Source organism: Salmo trutta, chromosome 3 (genome assembly GCF_901001165.1).
Source record: "Salmo trutta chromosome 3, fSalTru1.1, whole genome shotgun sequence".
Taxonomy (NCBI): Eukaryota; Metazoa; Chordata; class Actinopteri; order Salmoniformes; family Salmonidae; genus Salmo; species Salmo trutta.
In genome coordinates, this window is record NC_042959.1 from 66473191 (window position 1) to 66484616 (window position 11426).

At 43.6% G+C, this 11426-nt stretch overlaps 1 protein-coding gene across 1 annotated transcript; it reads left to right on the forward strand.

Moving 5' to 3' along the window:
- The first annotated feature begins 27 nt into the window (after positions 1-27).
- Positions 28-11399, forward strand: LOC115165853 (gamma-aminobutyric acid type B receptor subunit 2). Its single transcript, XM_029719288.1, has 19 exons — positions 28-501; positions 710-847; positions 1878-2048; positions 2435-2536; positions 2684-2747; positions 2940-3127; positions 3325-3403; positions 5065-5145; positions 5275-5419; positions 5601-5733; positions 5834-5941; positions 6061-6183; positions 8111-8221; positions 8314-8538; positions 8740-8910; positions 9060-9178; positions 9744-10889; positions 10986-11133; positions 11291-11399. The coding sequence occupies exons 1-17, from the start codon at positions 253-255 to the stop codon at positions 9910-9912; spliced, it is 2376 nt and encodes a 791-aa protein (XP_029575148.1). The 5' UTR covers positions 28-252; the 3' UTR covers positions 9913-10889; positions 10986-11133; positions 11291-11399.
- Positions 11400-11426: the final 27 nt, after the last annotated feature.

The window sequence follows — 11426 nt, forward strand, 5'->3', positions numbered from 1 at the left end:
AGTGAATGTGTGCAGTGGGATCAGAGTGGCAGATGTAGGTAACCTAGTCAGTCACTGCCAGCACCTTATCCCTTTATCCTCCTTAGTGGATTCTCTTGAGGGAGCAGCCGCGGTGTGTGGAATGGCCTGGCTGGAACAGACGAGGATTAAGGGGTCTTAACTAGGACCTGACTCCATTACAGGAGGTGTGCTAGTCAGGAGGAGAAATACACCAGGGAGAGGAAGCTGGGAAGTGACGGACAAAAAGAAAGGATGAGTGGCGGTGGACGGGCAAGTTCAGGACAGATCCTGGTTCTCTCATGGCTGGTTGTTGTTCCTTCTCTGACCCAGGCTCGCCACTCTCTGCCAGTCTTGTGGATCATGCCACTGACAGACATCCCAGGGCGGGGAAACCTTACGGCGTCCGTGTTGCCGGCTGTCCAGCTCGCTCTAGACGACCTGAGCAGGCAGCAGACTCCTCTAAGAAACTATGAGATCAATTTTCACGTCATAGATTCAGAGGTAACTTTTGCTGGTGTGTTAGTGAACTGGTGTTTTTGGACCAACAAGCCTCTGTTAGTGGGGTGTGCATTGTTTATGTGGAGAACAAGGTTAAAAGTAGTGTATTTTAATGCAAGAAAGCACATGTAAGCTGTTCAGTGCATTTGGAATCATAATGCTGATAAATGGAGTGGGACAGTTCACTCTTCATTATCTCTTTGTCTTTTAGTGTAATATTGCCAAAGGACTTAAAGCCTTCTTTGATGCCATATGCTTTGGGCCTAAATACTTAATGATCTTTGGAGGTGTGTGTCCATCAGTCACATCCATCATTGCTGAGTCACTACAGGGGTGGAACCTTGTACAGGTATCTTTTTTACTGTATTGGAGGCACTGAGCAACCGTTTTACATCACACTGTATTGTAGGCACTGAGCAACCTTTTTATATCACACTGTATTGTAGGCACTGAGCAACCGTTTTACATCACACTGTATTGTAGGCACTGAGCAACCTTTTTATATCACACTGTATTGTAGGCACTGAGCAACCGTTTTATATCACACTGTATTGTAGGCACTGAGCAACCTTTTTACATCACACTGTATTGTAGGCACTGAGCAACCGTTTTACATCACACTGTATTGTAGGCACTGAGCAACCGTTTTACATCACACTGTATTGTAGGCACTGAGCAACCTTTTTATATCACACTGTATTGTAGACACTGAGCAACCTTTTTATATCACACTGTATTGTAGACACTGAGCAACCTTTTTATATCACACTGTATTGTAGGCACTGAGCAACCGTTTTACATCACACTGTATTGTAGGCACTGAGCAACCTTTTTATATCACACTGTATTGTAGACACTGAGCAACCTTTTTATATCACACTGTATTGTAGACACTGAGCAACCTTTTTATATCACACTGTATTGTAGACACTGAGCAACCTTTTTACATCACACTGTATTGTAGGCACTGAGCAACCTTTTTACATCACACTGTATTGTAGACACTGAGCAACCTTTTTATATCACACTGTATTGTAGGCACTGAGCAACCTTTTTACATCACACTGTATTGTAGGCACTGAGCAACCTTTTTACATCACACTGTATTGTAGACACTGAGCAACCTTTTTACATCACACTGTATTGTAGGCACTGAGCAACCTTTTTATATCACACTGTATTGTAGACACTGAGCAACTGTTTTATATCACACTGTATTGTAGGCACTGAGCAACCTTTTTATACCACGTTGTATTGTTTATCACAATAGAGCATGTTATTTAATAGGTGACATACATGCAAATCACACAATTGCTTGTACTTCAATTAATGATATAGTACTCTTCAAGCCTAACATTATTGCACATTCAATATTTCAGCTGTCTTTCGCTGCAACAACGCCTGCTTTAGATGATGAGAAAAAATATCCCAACTTCTTCCGAATGGTCACCTCAGACAACACAGTCAATCAGGCTGTTGTGAAGATCCTACAGAACTACAAGTGGAGACGTGTAGGGACTCTGACCCAGGATGTACAGAGGATCTCAGAGGTACCACTGACCTTGGTAACGCTTTCTGTCACATGCCTGTTTGGTGTACAATGTAGCTGTTATCGCCATTTCGGGGCGGCAGGTAGCCTAGTGGTTAGAGCATTGGACTACTAACCGAAAGGTTGCAAGATCGAATCCCCGAGCTGACCAGGTAAAAATCTGTCGTTCTGCCCCTGAACAAGGCAGTTAACCCACTGTTCCTAGGCTGTCATTGAAAATAAGAATTTGTTCTTAACTGACTTGCCTAGTTAAATAAAGGTAAAATAAAAACATTTTTTACAAGTAGGATACAAGGGTATCCGGCATTAGCCTATTGATTAAGACTGCTGACAACTATGCTGTCTTATGTATGAATTCTAAAGTCTATATTGTCCTGTCCTTGAAAGATAAGGAGAGATCTGACTAAACAACTGAGCAAGGCTGATGTTATGGTTGCTGTAACTGAAAGCCTGTCCACTGACCCATGTGTCATTGTAAAGAGATTGAAGGTGAGTAATATGCCCAAATCATCTTTACTAACAAAGTTTGAATTAGGCACTGAATTGCATCATTTCAGAAAATTGCAGATGCATCCTCAACGTGTCAATCTGGAGCTTCTGCCTCTTCTTTGTTTTCTATCATGTCCCTTTCGACAGGATATGGATGTAAGGATCATTATTGGGTTGTTTGACGAGAATTCAGCCTCCAAAGTGTTTTGCTGTGAGTACATAACCAGAAAACCTACATTTAAAACTGATGTGATGCAACACAATGCCATCATTAATGATTAGCACTTGTTTGAGACTAAGATTAATGGCAGTTTAACAGCGCATTCATCATACAATTACTTTTGAATCATCTTTATGATAACCATTTGTCTTTGTAATTACCCCATAACCTTTGTCTTCTAAGCTTACAGCCTGAACATGTTTGGCGGGAGGTATCAGTGGATCCTCCCTGGCAGGTACCAGGGGAGCTGGTGGGAGGAGGCCAACTCCTCCAACTGTGCTTCAAACAACCTGCTGACCGCAATGGAAGGCTACATCACTGTGGACTTCACACACCTCAGTAACAGACAGATAAAAGGCATCTCAGGAAGGGTAGGTACTGAGGTTTTCAGCAAGGGACAACATATTCTGTCGATACTGTGCCATGCTCTCTCCAATGGATAACTTGTGTTTCTAACTACAAATTTGGACGTAGTGTTGAAAACATCAAACGGTGTATTTGCAGTGTAGCAAAGGTAATGCAAGAGCATTAAGAGAAGTTAAACAAGCACCTTTGTGTTTCTGTTTAGACCCCACAAGAGTATGACGAGACTTACAACAGAGAGCTGCTGCAGAGAGGGTTGGTTGCCAGCAAGGTAAACATTCAAGGTAAACATTACAGATGTGTATTTCCATGAATTTAGAGAACATTCTTTGTGAAATACACTGCTCCAAAAAATTAAGGGAACACTTAAACAACACAATGTAACTCCAAGTCAATCACACTTCTGTGAAATCAAACTGTCCACTTTGGAAGCAACACTGATTGACAATAAATTTCACATGCTGTTGTGCAAATGGAATAGACAACAGGTGGAAATTATAGGCAATTAGCAAGACACCCCCAATAAAGGAGTGGTTCTGCAGGTGGGGACCACAGACCACTTCTCAGTTCCTATGCTTCCTGGCTGATGTTTTGGTCACTTTTGAATGCTGGCGGTGCTTTCACTCTAGTGGTAGCATGAGACGGAGTCTACAACCCACACAAGTGGCTCAGGTAGTGCAGCTCATCCAGTATGGCACATCAATGCGAGCTGTGGCAAGAAGGTTTGCTGTGTCTGTCAGCGTAGTGTCCAGAGCATGGAGGCGCTACCAGGAGACAGGCCAGTACATCAGGAGACGTGGAGGAGGCCGTAGGAGGGCAACAACCCAGCAGCAGGACCGCTACCTCCGCCTTTGTGCAAGGAGGAGCAGGAGAAGCACTGCCAGAGCCCTGCAAAATGACCTCCAGCAGGCCACAAATGTGCATGTGTCTGCTCAAACGGTCAGAAACAGACTCCATGAGGGTGGTATGAGGGCCCGACGTCCACAGGTGGGGGTTGTGCTTACAGCCCAACACCGTGCAGGACGTTTGGCATTTGCCAGAGAACACCAAGATTGGCAAATTCGCCACTGGCGCCCTGTGCTCTTCACAGATGAAGCAGGTTCACACTGAGCACGTGACAGACGTGACAGAGTCTGGAGACGCCGTGGAGAACGTTCTGCTGCCTGCAACATCCTCCAGCATGACCGGTTTGGCGGTGGGTCAGTCATGGTGTGGGGTGGCATTTCTTTGGGGGGCCGCACAGCCCTCCATGTGCTCGCCAGAGGTAGCCTGACTGCCATTAGGTACCGAGATGAGATCCTCAGAGCCCTTGTGAGACCATATGCTGGTGCGGTTGGCCCTGGGTTCCTCCTAATGCAAGACAATGCTAGACCTCATGTGGCTGGAGTGTGTCAGCAGTTCCTGCAAGAGGAAGGCATTGATGCTATGGACTGGCCCGCCCGTTCCCCAGACCTGAATCCAATTGAGCACATCTGGGACATCATGTCTCGCTCCATCCACCAACGTCACGTTGCACCACAGACTGTCCAGGAGTTGCCGGATGCTTTAGTCCAGGTCTGGGAGGAGATCCCTCAGGAGACCATCCGCCACCTCATCAGGAGCATGCCCAGGCGTTGTAGGGAGGTCATACAGGCACGTGGAGGCCACACACACTACTGAGCCTCATTTTGACTTGTTTTAAGGACATTACATCAAAGTTGGATCAGCCTGTAGTGTGGTTTTCCACTTTAATTTTGAGTGTGACTCCAAATCCAGACCTCCATGGGTTGATAAATTGGATTTCCATTGATTATTTTTGTGTGATTTTGTTGTCAGCACATTCAACTATGTAAAGAAAAAAGTATTTAATAAGATTATTTCTTTCATTCAGATCTAGGATGTGTTGTTTAAGTGTTCCCTTTATTTTTTTGAGCAGTATATTTATCAACTGCTTGTGTTTCCACAGAGGGCCGTGAGGTTAAGATAGGCCAGTATATTGCTGAAGCAGAAGAATTAGAACTCATCAACCACTTAATAAAGTTTCAAGGTAGGTGGCCACACTATTAGGACAAGGCATTAAGAAAGTTGATGATGACACCTCTAGCATAAAAAAATAAAGACATTTTCCTTTTTTTTGTAACAGTCTTTGCATTCTACTTTTTTGTGCCTTTCATAGGCATGGAGCCGCCTAAAGACCGGACACACTCCCAGCGGTGGGATGTCAGTGTTCCCCTCTACATCATGTTGTTATCCACCACTGGCCTGGCCATGCTCATGGCACTCTCCTTCCTCTTCTTCCACATCAAGCATCACAACCATTGGTATGATCATTATTCCAAGCATCTTGTATTGGCTTGTAATTGAACTACATACTTTTTGAGGTAGCTTTCATCGAAACACAAGGTTGTTCTCTCTTTCGTTGTTATCCAGTTTACTTACTCACATGCTCTGCTCAGACAAGGCAGCCCGTTAAAAGATCTCAATATTTCGTTTTTCCCATAGGGTCATGAAGAAGTCCAGTCCGTCCATGAACTACCTCATTATCCTGGGTAAGATGCTGGCCTGTACCTCCGTCTTCCTCTATGGGCTGGATGGATCCCTTGTGACTGACAAAGTGTTTGTTACACTTTGCCCTGTGAGTACACATGAGCTTAAACATCTAAGCATTTTAGTGATGAGGGAACCCCTTGTTTCAAGGGATGCACATTGTTTCAATATTTTTCCTCTTGTCACAGATTCGCACATGGATTCTTTCTGTAGGATACACCACAACTTTTGGGGCATTGTTTGCAAAAACTTGGAGGGTCTGGACAATTGTAAAAAATAAGGATATAATTGAAAAGGTAAACTCAAAGTTCGAAAGATCAAGTTAAAGAAACTCAAAAAAGTACAGGCCTCTTAATCGCCATCTCTCCTGTCTAATATGTAATACTCATCCTCTCCCCCTCTGTTCTTTCTACAGATGAATAAGGATGACCAACTATGGATAATTGTCGGGGGAATGCTGCTAATCGATCTGTGTCTGTTAACCTGCTGGCAGATGGTGGATCCACTCAGACAAACAGTGGAAGAGTTCAGCCTAGAGGTAACACTTTAATTACATGTTTTATTTTAACCTTGGTCTTACTCTCTTACCTTTTGTTGTGTAGAGGATGCGGACGTTGTTAAAGTTAGCCTTTCAATTTTAACTGCCTTTTGATTACATTGTTGTTAATTTCCCCCGGATTGTTGTGTAGGGGATGCGGATGTTAAAGTTAGCCTTTCAATTTTAACTGCGTTTTTGATTAGCTTGTTGTTAATTTCCCCCGGATTGTTGTGTAGGGGATGCGGATGTTAAAGTTAGCCTTTCAATTTTAACTGCGTTTTTGATTAGCTTGTTGTTAATTTCCCCCAGATTGTTGTGTAGGGGATGCGGATGTTAAAGTTAGCCTTTCAATTTTAACTGCGTTTTGATTAGCTTGTTGTTAATTTCCCCCGGTATTGTTGTGACAGTCATGCTCCTTTTTTCTAATGTCCTCTTAGTAATGCCATGTTTATTTACTATTGTATTCTATTTCTTACTCTTTAAGAGTCCTTGGCAGTCTTGAAAGGAACAAATAAAATGTATTGTTAGATCCAGATCCTATTAGACGAACAGTGGAAGAGTTCAGCTCGGAGGGTTAATCACTCAGACAGGTCACGTATTGGCCAAGCTGGTACTTCAGTACCATCAGCACACATGCTTTTAAGTTAAAAGGTGTCTAAATGTGTACGCTTCTCATAGGAAGTATCATTACATTTAGTTAACTGGTTATCCAATCATTCTGCCCACCTCCACAACATAACCATCCCTATTGGCCAACCTCTTTAGACCTGAGACACCATCATTCCACACTGCAAATATCACCACCCATGAGTTGAATGTCCTCTGTTCGAAGCTAAAGATCATCCGCAGTACACTGTGTGTTGGAATGCACACTATCATGGGCTTTGTTTACAGTAATGAGATTATCTGGTTTTACAGTCGATCATCCACAGATTACAGTAAATGGTGTGTAGGGTTACCTCTGGTCAAGGAGTCGACCGTGTGGTAGTAGTAAATGGCTCTGGTCTGGAGTCGACCGTGTGGTGGTAGTGAATGGCTCTGGTCTGGAGTCGATCGTGTGGTGGTAGTAAATGGCTCTGGTCTGGAGTCAACCTTGTGGTGGTAGTGAATGGCTCTGGTCTGGAGTCGATCGTGTGGTGGTAGTGAATGGCTCTGGTCTGGAGTCGACCGTGTGGTGGTAGTGAATGGCTCTGGTCTGGAGTCGACCGTGTGGTGGTAGTAAATGGCTCTGGTCTGGAGTCGACCGTGTGGTGGTAGTGAATGGCTCTGGTCTGGAGTCGACCGTGTGGTGGTAGTGAATTGCTCTAGTCTGGAGTCGACCATGTGGTGGTAGTGAATGGGTCTGGTCTGGAGTCAACCATGTGGTGGTAGTGAATGGCTCTGGTCTGGAGTCAACCTTGTGGTGGTAGTGAATGGCTCTGGTCTGGAGTCGATCGTGTGGTGGTAGTGAATGGCTCTGGTCTGGAGTCGACCGTGTGGTGGTTGTGAATGGCTCTGGTCTGGAGTCGACCGTGTGGTGGTTGTGAATGGCTCTGGTCTGGAGTCGACCGTGTGGTGGTAGTGAATGGCTCTGGTCTGGAGTCGACCGTGTGGTGGTAGTGAATGGCTCTGGTCTGGAGTCGACCGTGTGGTGGTTGTGAATGGCTCTGGTCTGGAGTCGACCGTGTGGTGGTTGTGAATGGCTCTGGTCTGGAGTCGACCGTGTGGTGGTTGTGAATGGCTCTGGTCTGGAGTCGACCGTGTGGTGGTAGTGAATGGCTCTGGTCTGGAGTCGACCGTGTGGTGGTAGTGAATGGCTCTGGTCTGGAGTCGACCGTGTGGTGGTTGTGAATGGTTCTGGTCTGGAGTCGACCGTGTGGTAGAGTAGTAGTAAATGTGAACCTCAGAGGGAGATCAAAAATATAAAACCCTTTTTGTGGTGTTTCAGACTGATCCTGGTGGTGAAGACGTTAATACAAGGCACTTCCTGGAGCACTGTGAAAGTACAAACATGACTAAATGGCTTGCCATTGTATATGGCTACAAAGGACTTCTAATGGTGAGAGAAATTGCCAGAACCATGTTCAACACCCAGGATCCTTTTCAAACAAAGCTGATAATCTAGCTGATGGTTTTCCATATTTTCTTTAGTTTCTTGGATGTTTCCTGGCCTTGAGAACAAGGCATGCACATATCCATCTACTTGATGACAGCAAGTACACAAGGCTGAGCATGTACCACGTGACCATCATGTCTATCATTGGAGCATCAGGGTGCTTCCGGACCCAGTATAACCCTAATGTGCAGCTCTTCATCATGGCTTTGGTGGTCATCTCCTGCTGTACCTGCACCCTGTGTCTGGTGTTCCTGCCCAAGGTGTCACCTGCCACATCTCTGAAACCTCCTCTTGTATACATGTTGAGCTCTCATGTTCAAATATCTCATTTATCTCAATGTTCTCGTTTTACTTCCATTTCTCAATGTATATTGTTAACAAATTGGTGTATATGGTAGATTATGTTGGATGTAAACACTCGTCTTGAAAAATATAATTGAATGCTTCTGTCTTGATCCTAGCTTGTAAAAATCAGAGACAATCCCAACCCAGTGGATCCAACTCGCTGGTTACAATGTGATCTTAACAAGGAGGATTCGGAGACCTCCAGTTCCTCTAGCAGTCTCAATCAGGGCAGATCTCTTGAAAGCCTGCGGACTGAAAACCAGCAGCTCCGGAGGAGAATCACAGAGGTGAGTTCTGACCCCTTGTCTTGAGTCTAAACAATTCACAGAAGTTTAACCGTTGTAGGTTGAACACCCATCTGTTGTGGAGATAATAATCATTAATGCCATTTCAGATGGTGGAACTTTGGGAATTAACATATAAATTTTCTTTGCAGATTGGTGACCAGTTGGAGGATGTCGCCATGCAAGTACTAGAGGAAGAGCTGAGTCCTCCCAGTCGACAGGGCCATGAAGTTTTTATTTATTTATTTTTATTTCAACTTTATTTAACCAGGTAGGCAAGTTGAGAACAAGTTCTCATTTACAATTGCGACCTGGCCAAGATGACACTGAGAGCCCAGGTGTGCTCTGAGGATGTGCCCAGGATGAACAGGGAACACTTTGATGACATCAACTCACCTGAACAGTACAGGAAAATATATTACTCTGATACTAAAAGATACATCATGCAATACAAATATTTTCTATACTTTCTATATATATACACTGAGTATACAAAACATTATGAACATGTGCTCTTTCCATGACATAGACTAACCAGGTGAATCCATGTGAAAACTATGATATTTTATTATATTGTTAAATGGTCCACCACCCAAAGGACATCCAGCCAACTTGAAACAACTGTGGGAAGCATTGGAGTCAATATGGGCCAGCATCCCTGTGGAATGCTTTCGACACCTTGTAGTCCATGCCGCAACGAATTGCGCAACTCAATATTAGGAAGATGTTCTTAATGTTTTGTACACTCAGTGTATAAGTATATTTTTTTATAGAAATATCTACTGTATATATTTTGAAATGAAACGTCCTACACACTTGCTTGTTTTCCTTTGCAGCGTACAACGAAGACGGTCTGTGCAGCTGCCAATTCTTCACCACGCCTACATGCCAGCCATTGGGGGAATGACTGCCAGCTGTTCCAGCCTTCTGAGAAGTCCCGATGTCCCCAGTGCCCAACAGAGACAGATGACACCATCGCATTGGGTCATGGTCACCAGGCTGTGACTGTATTTCCCTCTAGAGTGAGTGACAATACGCTGGAAAAGTTACAATATTCATTGAACTGCCTGTGGTTCCACTGGCAGCTGGAAGTCAAATGACCTTCCTTTACCTTGACTGCCATTCACATATGAAGTCATGTATCTACAACTTGTCTGGACGTGAACATGTGGTGCTGACAAAAGTTTTGTGTGGTAAATTACAATAGCTGCTTTCTTTATCGATTTTTAGTTGATCGATTGCAGTGCAACTCATAGAAATGGTCTCCTGATGGAAAAACAATAAAAACAATTGGCCGTTCCCTCTGTGTTTCCCAACATGGGAGTATCCTGTATTGCAGCAGGATACTGGCAGTGACTGTATTTGCACTCTTGGTAATTGCTCTGTGCTGTGGTACTGCTCTCTGGTACTGCTCTCTGGTACTGCTCTGTCATGTTGTCACTGGGAATTTCCTGGTTTGCTAAAGCCCAGGAATGAACTTTAAACTGTGTTCCAAGGCAGAAGTTAACCCTTTACAGCAGTCAAATAAATAATTGATTGTCTTTCCAAACATTGCCTCTGTCCTGGAGAAAACAACATCTGGCTATGTCTAAGCAAATACAAGTTTATGTTATGTCTTTCAAAGATGATGAATTATCGGTTTGAGAGTATAACCTTTAAATGTGCATATTTGTAATTTTTATTTATTTATATATATATATATATATTTATAAGAAAAAGTGCTACAACTATTTTGCAATCCACTGTTGTTTGCCAGACAGTACTTTCTATTTGAAGAGAATGTGCTGCAATAACAAAACAGGGAGGAGTGTCTCAACTTGGGGTTTATAAAAAGGTAAATCTATCTCACTGCACAAAGTGCATTCGGTATCCACAACATCCTTGGAAAAAGAATCCTGCCATGTTCTCCATCAGAACCGCATTCATCCTGCCAGCTCTTCTGGCCCTTTTGGTTGTACATGTGGAATCCTCTTTCAGTGGTGGTAAGTTTGAACAACTTTTTTGTAGAAATATCTATAAATATAGTATTATGATGTTATTGTTATGTTGTTCATGTGTTATTATAACATTTCTCATAGGTGGTGGAGGATCCTACAATTATGACATATCTAAAATGTCTGACCTGAGGAAGCTGTACAACTCCAAGGTGTATGAAGCGGACAGAATGAGGAGACCCCTTGAAGGCATGACCTTTCAGGTGGGGATTCTCAGCCACTCAGGAGTCAGGTGAGTAACATCATTTTATGTATGATATGCATACGCTATTTATAAAATAAGCCCACAAAAGTCAGTTTGTTACTGCATATCTAGCAACATCATGTTTATTATTTAAGAAATGGCCTAAACTACCCGCTATGTCTAATCCTTCATTGTTGATCCACAGAGTGACTTTGGCTGATGGCTCTCAGTGGCTTGTCCATAAAGGGGATGGATTTGGCATCAGCACTCAGACTGTAGTGGTGGCTGCACGCCACATGAGTCAAGACTGGAAGGCAAGTATTCAATCAGCTTTCTTTCAT

Coding starts and splice junctions, on each gene's coding strand:
- LOC115165853 (XM_029719288.1), top strand. CDS start 253: ATGAGTGGCGGTGGACGGGCAAGTTCAGGACAGATCCTGGTTCTCTCA. Junction 2,537..2,683: donor TCATTGTAAAGAGATTGAAG/GTGAGTAATATG, acceptor CCCTTTCGACAG/GATATGGATGTAAGGATCAT. Junction 6,184..8,110: donor TGGAAGAGTTCAGCCTAGAG/GTAACACTTTAA, acceptor GTGGTGTTTCAG/ACTGATCCTGGTGGTGAAGA.